Here is a 17,226-nt window from a genome sequence, read left to right as displayed (position 1 = left end):
CACAAAGGAGCAGGCGATGAGGGGGACCACAGCGCTCGCTTTATTTGCTGGAACTGTGGGGCGGTCGAGCAGAGGTTCAGGGACCCCCGCGCAGGACCCAGGTCTGGCTCAGTCCCGCCCCTTGCCCGCGTGGTGCTTCTGGCGGCCGGGAGGCCGGTCCTCCTCATCGGGGCGCCGCGGGGAGGCCCAGGCCTGCCTCTTCCTATGCTCGGGGTCTCTGGACTCTCCCGCCCATGCCCGATGGCCCCCTTCGCGCGCCTCCCAGCGTCGGTGTAGGGCCTCCCCGGCAGCCCGCGGCCTCTCCTCTTTCCGGGGTCTCTCCCTCCTCGGCCTCTCCTCCTTCTGTGGCCTCTCCTTCCGGAGCCTCTCCTTTCTCAGCCTCTCCGCCTTCTTCCGCCTCTCCTTGGGCCCTCGGTCGGCAAGCGGCACGCGTTCCTCCTCAGCGGTCTCCTCAGACTCCCCTTTGTCCTTCCCTGCAGCCCTGCTGCTCCTGGGAACCGCGGCCCTTTCCTCTACCTTCGCCGGGGGCTCGAGCGATCCCAGTGGGGGGGCCCAGGCCACGGACTTTGGCTGCAATGTGGACAGTGTGGGGTGGTGGGGTCGGCACAGAGTTCCAAGGCCCAGGCCCCTTCCCCCAGTGAAGGCCCCACTGACAGGTCACTTGAGGAAGTGCTTACCAGGGGTGACGCTGGCTCCTTCAGGGACGAGCTTGGCGGGACCCACGGCTCAGGGACAGGCGCAGGGGCTTCCGCCTCCCCCGCCACGGCCTCTGGGAGGGGACGGGAGGGGATGCGAAACAGCCTGGCCCAGGGGACCGACCACTGCACACCGTCCATCCCCGCCCTTGCCCCCAGAGACCCCTCTCCCTGGGGACATGCAAGGGGGCCCAGCCGGACCCCACCGGGTACGCTGAGGCTGGGCTGGGTCCCTCCGAGCCCTGGGAAGGGGTTCCGAGTCTCCGCTGCTGCGATGACCTTCCCTTCAAACCTCCCTCATTCAGGCTGCAAAAGGATGCTCCCGTTTCTCTGAGGGACGCAGGAGCGCCCGCCCTGGCGCACAGAGAAAGCAGCACGCTACCGAACGGGGGCGCACACGCCCATCCCGGGCCTACAAGGCCCGGGGTGGGAGTCGTGGGGCAGTGAGGGTCGGTCACCGGGAAAGGGAGATGCACCGAGGTCCTTGCTGGGGGGTGGGGGGGCAGGGCTCCTCTTAAGGTCTATGGGAGGCGGGGGTCAAAGCTGGTCCTGGATAGAGGGAGTCGGGCGCGACCGTCGGGGTGCACAAGGTCAGTCTGTCCCTGAGCAGGAGGTGCACGGGGCGGGGGAACCCCCCCTCACTCACAAGGTCCATACTGGGGGGAAGGGGGCGCGCACGGCCTAGAGTGGGAGCGCACAGACCCGCCCCCTGGGCTGTCCGCGCTTCCAGGAGGGAGTAACCACGTGCTGCGGCGCAGGCTCACCTCGGCACAGCTGGAAGGCGGAGCCCAGCAGCGCCACGAGCGAGGCGAGCACCAGGCACTTGTTGAGCGTCAGGTGTCCCCAGAGCAGCTCCTCGCTCAGGACCGGGGGCGTGGGCGGCGGCTGCGAGGGCGGCGCGGCCTGCGCCTTCTTCCGCGCGGGGCTCCGGGGACCTGCGGGAGCAAGTGCGGGCTGGGCGCAGGCCGCGTGGGGCTGACCCGCGGCTAAACTCAGCTCTGCCCTGCCCGGCTGTGCGGCCTTGGGCCGAGGAACTAAGCCCTGCGGGATTGGCCGCTTCACTGGGATGCCGAGAATATTCTAGAAGATAATTAGCTGAAGCTTAGTGGCACCTAAGCTGGTGTTATCATGAATTAGCAGAGGCTCCCACAGCCCACTGAGTAACGGCCTGTGACACCCAGACACCCCCCAGTCAGGAGCCCCATGCACGCTATCACCCTGCCCCCCAGATCCAAGGACCCAGCCCAGGACCAATCCCCCACCCCCATGCTGGTCCACACCCACCCCCCCCCCACCTCACCCCTGCCTCCCGGAAACCCACTTGCTTCTGCTTTCAGCCTCTCCTTACCCGGTCCGGAGGCCACTTTGTCCACAGGCTCCTTTTCTGTTTTCTTGGGCCAAGCATCCACACCGCCTGCGGGGCTGCCCTCAGCTGCCGGCTCCTGAGAATCCTGTGGGGAGTAACATGTCATCCTGGGTGTTTCCCTAAGGGAGACCAAACCCTTCCCATGGGCTGCAGAAATGCACCCTCTTGGCCAACATGTCCCCTACTCTAGGGGCACCCTGGGCTGAAACCCCAGGGCCCTGGCTACTCACACGGGGCCAGCTGCTGGAGTCGGCCAGCCTGGATGTCGCTGTTGGCAGGAAAAGAGGGACAGTCACAGTCGTGGAAACCCCCAGGCTGATCCCACCCTCCGCTCAGTTCTGCTGGGTGAGGGGCAGGTGACTGCTCCCGTTCTGCAGATTAGAAAGCAGACAGACACAGAGGCAGCCTTGCATGAAGGCACACAGCACGTCACTGCCAAGCTGGGATTCAAACCCCGACCTGTGTGGCCCAGCACCTGTGTTCTCTGGGCTCTTTACAAACCCCCAACACACTAATGGACACAGGTTGGAAATGGGGGGCATGGTTTAAGTCAGTCCAGTGTGGGAGACCAAGTCCTGGTCCCTGAAGGTGAGCCACCTGGCTCAACAGGAGGATGGGGGCGTGGGCTTCATCCTGTGGTACCCTCTTGGCTACCTTGAGCCCTGTCCTCCCGGGGCCGGCCTGGGCAGGGGTCAGCCAGTGCAGAGAGGTCCTCGTCCACTTGGCAACTGCCCAGGCCTCCATCCAACTCCTCCAAGGCCCTGGTTGTCATGGAGACGTCTGAGAAGCAGCAGGTCCAGAGTCCGGCTTGGGGGGGAGGGGGAGGAGGCAGCCTGCATTTGCTGAGCCCCTGGTATGGGCCTGGGCCTGGGCCTGACCTGGGGAGAAGGGGGCTCCCTACCTCCCCACACCGCCTTCCTTGTCCCTCTGCCTGGAGCCACCTTTCCTCGGTAGCTTCACACGCAGGGCACGACCACAGCCCTCCGCCAGGCACTCTCCCTGCCCCCCTCAGGCCTGCCTCAGGACCCCTCCTGACAGGCTGCTGGGCTGCTGGGGCCCAGAGTGGGCTGGGTTCTGGCCATGGTCACACAGAGGTGAGCAAAGAGCCCAAACCGGAACCCTTGGCTCCAGGGTCGGCTCATGTTCTCAGAGACCAGCGACTATTTTTATCCAGTGCCTGAGGCCAGCAGGACAGGCCAATGTGGGGCCCAGCCCCTCCTAGGCCCTTGCCCCCCTGGGGTCTCCCTTTGGACCATCCTCACCCCCTATTCCTGGCACCCAGCCTCCCCCCAGACACCCTGGGTGTAGGAGCTCAAGCCCTAGCAGCCGGGACCAGCCTGGTTCTGGCCTTGGCAGGCAGGGGCAGGGGTCCCGGGCCTCCAGACCCCAACGCTGGGGTCGCCACCTCTTCTGGCCGTCTCTGCTCCCATAGGACAGATGAAGAAACTGAGGCTGGAGGTGGAGCCGTGGGCCAGAGGTTGTGCAGAGCTGGAGCCAAACCCGTCTGTTGGCTTCCACAGCCCTGCTCTTTGGGGTCCCCAGTGTCTCTGCTGCCAGCGTTAGTGTGACCCATCCCTGGGGCCAGAGCAGGCCGTGGGGAAGGGGCCCAGTGGGCCAGGGGGTGCCCCTAAGGGTGTGTGTGGGCAGCCACAGGAGTCGGGGACACCCGTGGACCTCAGGGATGCCCTCCCAGATCCCAGGGACCACCATCTCTGCCCAGGCCTCCCTCTGCCCCTCTTACCCCGCTGTTGCCACGCTGGGCCTGGTGGACAGGATGGAGCATAGGGAGGGTGGCCCCAAGACAGACAGCAGCAGGTGGCTGGAGGCCGCGAGGTGGGCCAATCAGCTCCTCAGCCGCTGCGGGGGTGGAAGGAGGGCTGGCCTGAGGTCCCTGCTGGGGCACATCCCCACCTCGGAGCAGGGCCAGGCACTGGCCCCACCCCCATGAGCACAAAGCCACCACCAGGCTGGCCACGGTGACTCTGGGAGCATTGCTTCCTCTCTCAGCCTCAGAAAAGAGGGTCCCTGGGGGTGGGAGCACCCACAAAGCGTGGTCACCTCGCCTTTATGAGCACCTGCTGCGTGCCGGGCTCAGAAGCAGCTAAACATCCACGTCCCTGTGGAGCCGGGGTCCATCAGGGAGGGCTTCAGGGAGGAGGATGACACCATCGAAAAGAAGCCAGGCTCTGCTGGCTGACGCGGGTCAGGCACAGCTCAGAGGCCTTGGTTTCCTCATCTGGAAAGTCGGGTCATTTCCTCCCAGGGGGGGCTGTGAGGCTCAACTGTGGGCTGTTTTTTTTTTTTTCTTTTATTTGAAGTATAGTTGATTTACAATGTTGTGTTAGTTTCTGCAGTACAGCAAAGTGACTCAGTTATACGTATATATATTCTTTTTCATGTTCTTTTCCATTGTGGTTTATCACAGAATATTGAATATAGTTCCCTGTGCTTTATAGTAGGACCTTGTTGTTTATCCATCCTATATATAATAGTTAGCATCTGCTAATCCCAAACTCCCAATCCATCCCTCTCCCACCCCCCTTTTCCCTTTGGCAACCACAAGTCTGTTCTCTATGTCTGTGAATCTGTTTTTGTTTCGTAGATAAGTTCATTTGTGTCATATTTTAGATTCCATGTTTAAGTGATATCATATATTTGTCTTTCTCTGACTTACTTCACTTAGTATGATAATCTCTAGTTGTATCTATGTTGCTGCAAATGGCATTATTTCATTCTTTTTTTTATGGCTGAGTAATATTCTATTGTATATATGTACCACATGTTCTTTATCCATTCCTCTGTCGATGGACATTTAGGTTGTTTCCATGTCTTGGCTATTGTGAATAGTGATGCTAGGAATATAGGGGTTCACGTATCTCTTTGGATTAGAGTTTTGTCTGGATATATGCCCAGGAGCGGGATTGCTGGAACATACGGTAACTCTATTTTTAGTTTTTTGAGGAAACTCCATACCGTTTTCCATAGTGTCTGCACCAATTTACATTCAATTGTGGGCTGCTTTTGTATCATCCCACCTAGTCACCCATCCACACCTTTGTTTAGTCAATCATCAAACACACACCACTCAGCCCAGCCGAGCTGTACTGGAAATTACTTTGTCATTTTCTTAAATAACAGCCTTATTGAGATACAGTTCATGTGCAATTCACTCTGTAAAGTGTACAATCCAGTGGTATTTAGTACATTCCCACAGTTGTGCCACAATCATCTCTATCCAGTTCCAGAACATTCCATCACCCCAAAAGAAGCCTGTCCCCATCAGAGTCACCCCCTATCCCCAGCCCCTGGCAACCAGGTATCCACTCTCTCTGTCTGTGGATCTGCCTGTTCTGGACGTTTCCTATCAGTGGAATCACACACTGTGTGTCCTGCGTCTGGCCTCTCTCACTGAGCATCATGTTCTCAGGGTACATGCACGTTGTAGCGAGTGTTGGGGCTTCACCCCTTTTCGTGGCTGAGTGATGCTCCCGCGTGTGGAGGGACCACATTGTGTGTATCCCTTCACTTGCATCTGACAGGGCTGGGATTAGGAGGAGGAGAGGAGGAGATTTGGTCAAGTGCAGGTTCAGATCCTGTCTTCCTGCAAATTTTTTTTTTTTTTTTTTTTTTTTTTTTTGCGGAGCACAGGCTCTGGACGTGCAGGCTCGGTAGCCATGGCTCACAGGCCCAGCCGCTCCGCGGCATGTGGGATCTTCCCAGTCCGGGGCACAAACCTGTGTCCCCTGCATCGGCAGGCGGACTCTCAACCACTGCGCCACCAGGGAAGCCCTGTGCATTAATTTTTAATTGTGGTAAAATACACATAAATATAAAATTCACCATCTTCACCATTTTTAAGTGCACAGCTCAGTGGCATTAAGCACCTTTACACCGTTGGGCAACCATCCCCACCATCCATCTCCAGAACTTTCTCATCTTCCCAAACTGAAGCTCTGTCCCCATGAAACACTGACTCTCCACCCCTCCCCCAGCCCCTGGCCCCCACCATTCTACTTCCTGTCTCTGAATATGACTAGGGTTAAAACATACTGCTTCACACATCCTGTAAGACCCTTACAAGCTTCCATTTCCATTTCCACCTCCCATTCTGTATATACTATTGCTTTACTTCAAATATGTTGTAAAATAAATCTCATAGCACATTGCTGTTAGTTTTTCTTTAAAAGGGAATTATCATCTGAAGACATTAAGAAATTATTATAGGGCTTCTCTGGTGGCACAGTGGTTAAGAATCCGCTTGCCAATGTAGGGGACACGGGTTCGATCCCTGGTCTGGGAAGATCCCACATGCCGCGGGGCAACTAAGCCCATGCACCACAACTACTGAGCCTGTGCTCTAGAGCCCACAAACCACAACTACTGAGCCCGTGCACCAGAACTACTGAGCCCGCGTGCCACAACTACTGAGCCTGAGCTCTAGAGCCCACAAGCCACAATTACTGAAGCCCGTGCGCCTACAGCCCATGTTCCAAAATGAGAAGCCACTGCAATGAGAAGCCCGTGCAGGGAAACAAAGAGTAGCCCCCACTCACCACAACTAGAGAAAGCCCGCGCAAAGCAATGAAGACCCAACGCAGCCAAAAATAAATAAATAAAAAATAAATTAATTAAAAAAAAACCCTGAATGCAGTAAGGAAGAGACTATTTAAAAAAAAAAGAAAAAGAAATAATTATATTGGGACTTCCCTGATGGTCCAGTGGATAAGGCTCTGCACTCCCAACGCAGGGGGCCTGGGTTCGATCCGTGGTCAGGGAAATAGAAGAGCCTGCATGCTGCAACTAAGACCTGGCATAGCCAAATTAAAAAACAAAAAAATTGCATTAACCACATTTTGTAAAGTTCTTGTGTTCTTCATTCCATTGCATAGATCCAAATCTCTGGTAACATTTCCTTCTTTCCAAAGAACTTCCTTTAACATTCCTTTCTTTTTAATTTTCTTTTTCTTTCTTTCTTTCTTTTTTTTTTTTTTTTGGTGCCAAAACCTAGGAATGAAAACATTTCTTTTATTGTATGTCTACTGGCCACACATTCACTCAGCTTTTATTTATCTGAAAATAGGTATTGCCTGGGACTTCCCTGGTGGTCCAGTGGTTAAGACTCGGCGCTTCCACTGCAGGGGGCCTGGGTTCAATCCCTGGTCGGGGAACTAAGATCCCGCATGCTGCGCACGGCTTGTGGGGTCTTAGTTCCCCGACCAGGGATAGAACCCAGGCCCCCTGCAGTGGAAGCTCAGAGTCCTAAGCACCAGACCACCAGGGAATTCCCACTTTATCTCTGATTTCCAACACTTTAATTTATAATGTGCTTGGTTGTGCTTTTCTCTGTGTTTATCTCCTCTGGGATTCATTGAGCTTCTTAGATTGTGGTTTTATAGTTACTATATTTGGAAACTTTGTGGCCATTCATTCTCTGATTTTTTTAAAAATAAATTTATTTATTTATTTATTTTTGGCTGCGTTGGGGCTTCGTTGCTGTGAGTGGGCTTTCTCTAGTTGCGGTGAGTGGGGGCTACTCTTTGTTACTGTGCACGGGCTTCTCATTGCAGTGGCTTCTCATTTTGCAGCATGGGCTGTAGGCACGCGGGCTTCAGTAGTTGTGGCACGTGGGCTCAGTAGTTGTGGCTCACGGGCTCTAGAGTGCAGGCTCAGTAGTTGTGATGCACAGGCTTAGTTGCTCCACGGCACGTGGGATCTGCCTGGACCAGAGCTCGAACCCGTGTCCCCTGCATTGGCAGGTGGATTCTTAACCACTGCACCACCAGGGAAGCCTCATTCTTTGTTTTTCTGTTTGTCCTTCTTCTCTCTCCTTCTTTCTAGGACTCCAGTTATGTATATTAGATTACTTGATATTGTTCTACAGGTCACTGAGGTTCTGTTCATCTTGTAAGCGTTTTTGCTCTCTGTGTGCTTCATTTTAGATAGCTTTTAAGTCTTTAATTTCACTAATCTTTTCTTCCTCAATGTCTAATCTGTTATTAATTCCATGTAATGAATATTTTTCATATGTTGTACTTTTTCAGTCTACAAGTTCCTTGGTTTATTTTTTAAATCTTCCTTTTTCTCTCTTTATTGTGTACATGTTTTCTTTTCAATCTTTGAGTGTATTTGTAGTAGCTATAGTATAATCTTTGCTTATTCTCGTCTCTCTGTTATTTCAGGGTCCATTTCTCTTTTTTTGGTCATGCTGAGCAGTATGTGGGATCTTCGTTCCCCGATCTTCAAACCTGAGCCCCCTGCAGTGGAAGAACAGAGTCTTAACCACTGGACCATCAGGGAAGTCCCCAGGGTCCATTTCTATTCATCCCTTTTGTTCTCTTGTTCATAAGTTACATTTTCTTGCTTCTTCACATGTCTACTAATTTTTTATTGAATTTATTTATCCAGTTTCCAGTTCTTTCTTGTATAGTTGTGTAACTTATGATGTTACTTAATTCTATCACCATAGATTAATTTTGCCTGCAATTGGACATCATGGCAATAGAACCACACTGTGTACACTCTTTTGTGTTCACCACTGTGTCTGTGTAATTCATCTATTTTGTTCTGTGTATTAGTAATTTGTTCTTTTTTTCCTATAAATTTTTATTTATTTATTTTTACCTGCATTGGGTCTTTGTTGCTGCGCACGGGCTTTTTCTTTTTCTTTTTTTTTCGGTTAATAGCAACTTTTACTGTTTCACTGGTGAAGCAGGCTTTTTCTAGTTGCGGCGAGTGGGGGCTACTCTTTGCTGTGGTGTGTGGGCTTCTCATTGCGGTGGCTTCACTTGTTGTGGAGCATGGGCTCTAGGTGCACAGGCTCAGTAGTTGTGGCTTGTAGGCGCTAGAGCACAGGATCAGTAGTTGTGGCACACGGGCTTAGTTGCTCTGCGGCATGTGGGATCTTCCCAGACCAGGGCTCGAACCCGTGTCCCCTGCATTGGCAGGCAGATTCTTAGCCACTGTGCCACCAGAGAAGTCCCAGTGATTTGTTCTTTTTTGTTGCTGCATAGTATTCCGTTGTTGGATATACCACAGGAGTTATATATCCATTTTATGTCAATGGACATTTGGATCATTTTGAGTTTTGGGCTAATATAAATACGGCTGCTGTGAACATTCTTATCCAAGTCTTTGGTGGATGTATTTATGCATTCTTGTTGGGTACAGTAGTAGAGTTGCTGGGTCAAAGGGCATACATATATTAGCTTTAAAAGATACAGCCAGGGGATTTCCCTGGTAGTCTAGTGGTTAACTCTGTGCTTCCACTACAAAGGCTTCCAGTGTAGCTGTTTAGTTTTACATTCCTACCTGAAATGTAAGACAGGGGAGTTGCAGTTGCTCCACATCCTTTCCACACTTGAAATTGGCAGTCTTTCTAATTTTAGTCATTTTTATGGGGATACAGAAATATTTCAGTGTGGTTTAAATTTACTTTTCCCTCATAACTGAGATACAGCAGTCTATTTGCCATTTGGATATCTTCTTTTTTTTTTTTTTTTTCGGTACGCGGGCCTCTCACTGTTGTGGCCTCTCCCATTGCGGAGCACAGGCTCCGGACGCGCCGGCTCAGCGGCCATGGCTCACAGGCCCAGCCGCTCCGCGGCATGTGGGATCCTCCCGGACCCGGGCATGAACCCGTGTCCCCTGCATCGGCAGGCGGACTCTCACTGCGCCACCAGGGAAGCCCTGGATATCTTCTTTTGTGAAATGCATATTCACAACCTTTTGCCATGTTTTAACTGGTTTGTGTTTTTCTTTGCGATTTGTAGGAACTTTTGTTTGGTTCTGCTTTATTTTCTGTTTAACTGTATTGTGGATATAAGTCCTTTGTCAGATATATGTATTGCTAATATCTTACCCCAGTTTGTGGCTTGCTTTTTTACTCTCTTTATGGTGGATCACGGTGGCAGGAACCAAGTGTATCTCATTCACTGGTCAGGCCTGGCACATAGTAGGCTGTCAATAAAGTTCGTTGAATGAAAAACTGTGTTGAAGTCCTAGTTCTGGGCCTCAGTTTTTCCACGTGGCCATGTTAATCCCTGTCCTGTCCATATCACAGGATTTTGTGAGATGTGCAGGAGACTCAGGATCGGTTCGCCGCAGAGTCGGTTTTGGAAGTTCTCTGACACCGTCAGCTTTTAGAATCAGAAAGGGCGGAGCTGGGTCCTTCTCCAGGAACCACCCTGGGAAGCTCCACGTGGGCGCCCCGCCCATAGCAGGCCCCGCCCACAGATGGGCCCGCCCACACCTGTCACTTAACTGAGGGGCGGGCCAGGGAGGGAGCGCTTAGAGGGCGTGGTTAAAACCGGAACGAGGAAGTAGGTGGAGTTCCGGAGGTCACTGACCTATGAGAGGGAAGAGCCCTGAGCTGGAGGGGTCGCGGCCGAGCGGCCCGGAGGCCGTTGTCTGCGTTTCCATTGGGCTGTCTGGCGTTGTCAGGGAAACGCGGCGTCTAGGGGTGAAGGGGCGGGGTTTATAGGGAGGCGGGGCCTATGGGGGCGGGCCGCCCGGTCCGGGTTACCGCCGTCAGCTGACCGGCCGCCATTTTGTCCGCCATTTGCAAGCGGCGCGGAGCCGGAGGGGAGGGGAGCGCGGCCTGCTGAGCGGGTCCGCTGCCGCCGCCGCCCCGCCGACCGCCGCCGACCTGGCCTGGGAGACCGCCCCGCCGCGGCGGCTGACAGCGCAGCGCTCCGCGGGCGGCAGACGCGGCCCCCCGGGCCCCCTCAGGGCGCCTGGCCGCGGGCCTCCCGGGGTTCGGGCTCGACGGCAGCAGCCGCGATGGCCCTCAAGATGGTCAAGGGCAGCATCGACCGCATGTTCGACAAGAATCTGCAGGATCTGGTGCGCGGCATCCGCAACCACAAGGAGGACGAGGTGAGCCCGGCGCGCTGGCCCGGGCCCGGATCCGGACCCGGACCCTCGCGCCGACGCAGTCCGACCCCGGCCCTGCCCCTGATTCCTGCCCCCAGCCCGCCCCCGAGGCCCCGCTCCCGGCTCGAGCCCCGGCTGCCCGCGGCCTGGGCCTCCGCACGCCCGCTCCGTCTCCGAGCCTTAGTTTACTGCCCGGCGTTGGGGGCCCGCCTCCTCCCCGAGGGTGGCCCGGAAGAGACTTCACAGCCCACCCCCGCCCCCCCAGTGGTGGATCTCCAATCTTGAGTGTGGTTCTCGGTCTCCTGTTCAAAAGGGAGGGCCCCCGGCCCCGCCCCAGGCCTTGGACTCCTGGTTGGGGGACTCTCCTCTCCGCGGGGGAACCCCTGGTGGGATAAACGCACGTCCAGGCCTTGCCTCGTGGGCCCATGTCCCCCAGAAGGTGGGGCCGCGCCTCTTACGGGGTGGGGGAGGTGGGGCAGCGGATGTCCTCGGCCGAAATGAGGAAGCCGCTCAGGGGTCCTGGAATAGGGAAGCCGACTTAAACTAGACACCCGAAAGTCGGAGGGAAAAGGTTTTCCAGAAGTAATGTAATCGTGGGCACCATTTTCTTCCCTCCCGCCACCCCCCAACCTGTGACCTAGATTTAGGAGGATCGGGGACAGTTAGTGACCACCAGACCTCTGACTTCCATGAATGGATGCCCAAGCATGCACTTACACAATGGGGTGTTGGAGAAGGTCCCCTTTTCCTGGCTGGAGAGTGAGGCTGCCCGATGGAGAGCAACTGTTAGACATTGTGCAGGTCCCACTACCAGATTACACCCCGCCGGCCCTCACAGTGGCTCCCGGGAAGCCCAGCAGTACCCGGAGGAAGGTGCAGAGAAGTTAAGGAATTTGCTGGGAGGCACCAAGGGCCCTGGGCTCTGTCCTTCAGCTGAGAGCCTGAGTTCCTTGCCTCTTTGTTGCACTTTCTCAGAATGGGTGTGACCTCGCTGAAATGTAATTAGATTGTTTTGGTTCATTTCTGTCACTCCTTCTCTTCTCTGGCTACACTTGGGTTTTAAATCACGTTGGAAGCTCTGGCCAGCTGCGTTGGTTACAAGTGTAGGGAACTCTTGGTCTGATTTTCAGTTTCTCTTTGAGTTGAAAGAGTACTGGTTGGCCTGCATTTTGTTTTATTTTATTTCAATTTTTTAAATATTTATTTATTTTATTTCTTTTTGGCTGCGTTGGGTCTTCGTTGCTGTGCGCGGGCTTTCTCTAGTTGCGCCGAGCGGGGGCTGCTCTTCGTTGCGGTGCACGGGCTTGTCACTGCGGTGGCTTCTCTTGTTGCCGAGCACGGGCTCTAGGCACGCAGGCTTCAGTAGTTGTGGCACGCGGGCTCAGTAGTTGTGGCTCATGGGCTTAGTTGCTCCGCGGCATGTGGGATCTTCCTGGACCAGGGATGGAGCCTGTGTCCCCTGCATTGGCAGGCGGATTCTTAACCACTGAGCCACCAGGGAAGCCCTGGACTGCATTTTAGATACTAAGCATGGTTAAGTGAATTTGGAAGGTGTCTGCACCCTTAGATTTCCTTTTCTGTGCCAGTTGGCCTCCTGATTTTCCCGCCTTGGTTAGTGGATGTTACTGAGCAGTCTGTTCCGGGATTCTGAGGAGGGGCCGAGGGGTCTTTCCAGTAGAGAGATGCACAATGCAGTTAGGGGGGTCTGCTTTTTACGGCGTGTGCCAGTCATCACTGGTAGTACCCTGGGCTGTGCTCTATTCATTTGGGATTGATGGCGCTGTCCCCACAGGCTCGGAGCCTACTAAATGGGGTTTTGGTGGTGGAGGTGCTGGTGCTGGGAGTCCTCAAGGCAAGGTTCCACGCGAATACTGCCCTTAGCCTGTTGGCGATTCCCACAGACGTGGCGTCGGGATGTGGAGGTTTCCTCATCAGAAGAGTTGTGATCTGGAGGGTCATTACTGGTTCCAGATGTTCTGGAGCACAGCAGGTGGCTGTGGGGTGACTCTTCTAGCTCCAAGATGACTTCTTCCCTTCTACCCCGCCCCGCCCCACACATTCCAGGGAAGACTTCTGGCAGCAGTATAGTTTCCCATCAAAGTAACAGATTTCTTTTTTAAGGATTTACTTATTTATTTTTTATTTATTTATTTAATTTATTTTGGGCTGCGTCGGGTCTTAGTTGCAGTGTGCGGGATTTTCGTTGTGGTGCATGGGCTTCTCTCTAGTTGCGGCGCGTGGGCTCTGTAGTTGTGGTGCGCAGGTTCCAGAGTGCGTGGGCTCTGTAGTTTGTGGCACGGGGGCTCTAGTTGAGGCGTGTGGGCTTAGTTGCCCTGCGGCATGTGAGATCTTAGTTCCTCGGCCAGGGATTGAACCCGTGTTCCCTGCATTGTAAGGCAGATTCTTTACCACTGGACCACCAGGGAAGTCCCCAAAGTAATAGATTTTAGCTTAAAACTTCTGTGCGGCACCACAGAAGTGAGGGTCATCGGTGACTTTAAAAGCCATGTGGAAAGGCAGCGTGGTTTAGTGTTTGACTTTGGGAGACCCACATCCTGGTTCTTGGGTCTCTTTGGGTGACCTGGGGAGAGCCCCCTGATGTTTTGAAGTGGGGGTGACAGCCACCTCTCCACCTTGCTGAGCGCCTGTGAGGGTGCAGCAAGTGACAGAATGCAGGCTTCTGTGAGCCCCCAAAAGAAGAAACTAGGAAATCCGGATCACTGGTGGAGTAACTTGTTTTTTGAAACTTTTGTTTCAGTTTATGATACTAAGTGTATGTATGCCTGTGAGTTGGGTTACCATGGAAAATATATGTTTTCCAATGAGTCAAAGAAGTTTGAGAAACAGTGGGCTAATTCACCTGTTTCTTGGATGCTTGAGTTTGTTTCAGTCCCTAAGATACAGTACAGGTAATGTTGGCAGGTAGGTGGAAATTCACTTGCGAATGTCCTTGCTTCCAAAACTTGGGTATGACTAGGAAAAAACAAATGACTTTTTAACGTTTCATTCTTACGAGTACTTTTCATGTTTTGGGGAAGGGTTTTCCTTTCAGTCTTTTAAACTATACCCGTAACTTTTTGTAACGAGCTTAGCGTTTATTAAGTCAAAAGGTAACATTCTTCTCCCCAGAAATCAATTTGAGAATTTTTTCTGTGTGTAGAAATTGAGGGAGGTTCTGTCTGTTAAGATTCTGTCCTGGTCTTGCCTGTTAGCCTTCCTGAGTGCTGTCCACGCACGCCAAGTGCTCCTGAGGGCTTCGCCCTCACGAGTGTGGGTTCCACGTGGGGCACTGCAGTCTATGTACCCTGCCCCCCAGTGGCGTTGAGGTGGGTTCCATGTTTTCTGTTTGGTGCCACAGCTTATTCCATCAGGCGACGCTCAGCAGTATCAGCCAGGGTTTGGGTGGTGTCTGAGCGTTTTCTCTTGGGTCTAAAAATTTCCGACCCACTTAACTGAAGTTTCTGAACTTTATTTTTAATTTATTTATTTGCTTTTTAAATATTTATTTGGTTGCACTGGGTCTTAGTTGCAGCACACAGGCTTCTTAGTTGTGGCATGTGAACTCTTAGTTGCGGCACGCGTGTGGGATCTGACCAGGGATTGAACCCAGGCCCCCTGCATTGGGAGCACAGAGTCCTATCCACTGCACCACCGGGGAAGTCCCCTGAACTTTGTTTTTATTTATTTGTTTTAAAATTTTTAAAATTTTGTTTATTTTTTTTGTCTGCGTTGGGTCTTCGTCGCGGTGCACGGGCTCAGTGGTTACGGCGCATGGGCTTAGTTGCCCCGTGGCATGTCGGATTTTAGTTCCCCGACCAAGGATCGAACCTGCATCCCCTGCGTTGGAAGGCGAATTCTCAACCACTGGACCACCAGGGAAGTCCCGAAGTTTCTGAACTTTAAAAAATTCAGTTTTAACTGTGTGTGGTCGGCTCTGTGTATCTGCAGGTTCTGTATTTGCCAGTTGTGGATTGGAAGTATTTTTTTTAAAAATTCCAGAAAGTTTCGGGTCTTCCCCGGTGGTCCAGTGGTTAGGACTCCATGCTCCCAACGCAGGGGGCCTGGGTTCGATCCCTGGTCAGGGAACTAGGATCCCGCACGAAGCAACGAAGATCCCACGTGTTGCAACGAACACCTAGCACAGCCAAATAAATAAATAAGTAAATATTTTTTTAAAAGCATACATCATATATGTGCTGTTACATACATTAAACACATTTAAAAAATATTTCCAAAAAAAAATTTCCAGAAAGTTTCAAAAAACACGACTTGAATTTGCTGAACGCAGGCAACCATTTACACGGCACTTGCAGCGTATCAGGTATTGTAAGTCATCTAGAGATGATTTAAAGTGTACCGGGGGCTGTGTGCACGTTGTATGCAAGTCTGTGCCATTTTATACAAGGGACTTGAGTGTCTGAGGATTTCGGTGTCTTCGGGGGTCCTGGAACCAATCCCCCACAGATACCAAGGGGTGACTGTAGAGAGATATTTTGAAATTGGGTATAATCTGGGATTAAGATGGAACTGTGTGAAGTGCTGATATTCTAGTGCTTCTGACCGCAAAAATGGCAATTTCCTGGGGTTCATGCTTGTGCCGAGTTGTGTGGGGCTCCTCGGGCTGTGAGGTGTGTGTGGGGCTGGCCCTCGCTCCGAGGACAGTGACGAAAGCACGTGTTATGTCTGGCACGGCTAAGCACTTGGTGCTTTTAAGCTATTTCTGTAAGATTCCTTTTAACAGCTTCTGAGGAGAGTGAAGATAGGACGTTTAGTAAATGGGTTGTTACCCTAAGTCAGGGTCTCTCCCCCTCGGCACTGCCCACATCAGGGCTGGGTCATTCCTCTGAGGGGGGCTGGCCTGGGCGCTCTGGGGTGTGGAGCAGCATCTCTGGCCCCGCCCATCTGATACCAGGCCATGCCCAGTCTTGACAACCACAGTTTCCCCAGACGCGGCCCAGTGTCCCCTGGGGGGGTGGGATTGCCCAGACGAGAACCCCTGACCCAAATTGATAAAGGAAAATTTCCCAGAATTCCCTAATGCTGGCCCTTCATCCAGGCGTCCCTTGTCCCCTGTGTTGTCATTGTGTTGTTGGACGCTGTGCTATTGTGAGATAAGATGGCCTTTGTCCCTGCTCCTGTCGCAGAGCTCCTGGAGCTTTTGTCGTTTACTAAGCAACAGAGGTACTAGGGGCATCCTTGTTGGGATGTTCGGTCGCTGCCCCCGGTTCCTGACACTGAGCTGCTGAATCCCTTGGCGTTTCCTGGGTGATAGGAGTGTCTTTTGTTCTAATGAGATGATCCGGGGTGGGCTCCTGGGTGGGACGGGTCACCAGAAAGACCAGGCCGTGGTTTGAAGCTTCATACCCGCTCGCCCGCCAATCCTTCGGAGAGGGGAGAGGGGCTGCAGGTGGAGTTAATGATGGATCATGCCTGCATGATGAAGCCTCCATAAAAATCTAAAGTATGAGGCTCAGGGAGGTTCTCGGTTGGTGAAAGCATCCATGTGCCAGGATGGTGGCGCCCCCCAGTGCCACGAGGACAGAAGCTCTGCCTCCTGACCCTCTGAACCCCACCCTCTCTGCCTCTTCGTCCAGCTGTTCATCTGTATCCTTTGTCGTGCCTCTCACACCGTGTGATAAACTGGAAAACACGAACGAGTAAGTGCTTCCCTGCGGAGAAGCGGGTCATGGGAACTCTGGTTTACAGCTGGCGGGTGTGTGAGGTGGGGACAGACCTGTGACGGAGCCCTCAGCCTGTGGGGTCTGCGCTGATGCCGAGCAGAGAGGGTCAGATCCGAACTGAGTTTTGGGACACCCAGCTGGTGTCAGGGAGTCGGTCATTGTGCGGGACACCCGCGCTGGATGTCAGAGTGAAGGGAAACGGGGAGGTTTCCTAGACAGCCCACAGGGTGAGTCTCCTAGATTTGTGTGTTTTTTTCAAACTCTTGTTAGTTGTGAAGTATATAATGCACATTCGTACAGCTTAAGTATCATATGATAATTATCCTAAGTTCTCTGAGGGTAATTTCCTTGCCTTGCTCATAGTTTTGTCCCTTAAATGTCCCTGAACGTCTCGCTTACTTCTGCTTGCAGGCTGGTGTCAGTGGCCGCCTCTGTCGCTCGCTGCTGCGGGGAAGGGCCACGGTGGCTTGTTCGCTTTGGTCGCCGGCAGGGGTCTGCTGTGGTTGATTTATCCTTCGGAACATCCTTCGGACTGTTGCCGGACCTCTGGGTTGTTTCCCGCCTGGGGCATTTGATGAAGCGCCCTGCGTGGGAGGGCAGTCACTGCAGCAGC

At 53.3% G+C, this 17,226-nt stretch overlaps 2 protein-coding genes across 4 annotated transcripts in view; one reads left to right on the top strand and one right to left on the bottom strand.

The window, feature by feature from the left end:
* Nucleotides 1-108: 108 nt before the first annotated feature.
* On the bottom strand, nt 109-2,833 carry JSRP1 (junctional sarcoplasmic reticulum protein 1). The gene is made up of 6 exons (XM_070045120.1): nt 2,716-2,833; nt 2,292-2,329; nt 2,017-2,146; nt 1,460-1,630; nt 678-769; nt 109-570 (listed from the first exon to the last, which is right to left on the bottom strand). The coding sequence occupies exons 1-6, from the start codon at nt 2,831-2,833 to the stop codon at nt 109-111; spliced, it is 1,011 nt and encodes a 336-aa protein (XP_069901221.1).
* A 7,808-nt stretch (nt 2,834-10,641) lies between these two features.
* The window catches only part of AP3D1 (adaptor related protein complex 3 subunit delta 1), a 44,752-nt gene continuing 38,167 nt past the window's right edge, over nt 10,642-17,226 (top strand). For 2 of the 3 annotated variants that reach the window (XM_030845682.3, XM_060297412.2), the window contains exon 1: nt 10,642-10,935. In XM_030845682.3, the coding sequence (XP_030701542.1) occupies nt 10,840-10,935 (96 nt within the window). In that variant the 5' untranslated portion in view covers nt 10,642-10,839. The remainder of the gene's footprint in view (nt 10,936-17,226) is intronic. The other variant, XM_030845681.3, reaches the window with a different exon arrangement.

Source organism: Globicephala melas, chromosome 3 (genome assembly GCF_963455315.2).
Source record: "Globicephala melas chromosome 3, mGloMel1.2, whole genome shotgun sequence".
NCBI lineage: Eukaryota > Metazoa > Chordata > Mammalia > Artiodactyla > Delphinidae > Globicephala > Globicephala melas.
This window is presented reverse-complemented; position numbering and strand designations above follow the sequence as displayed.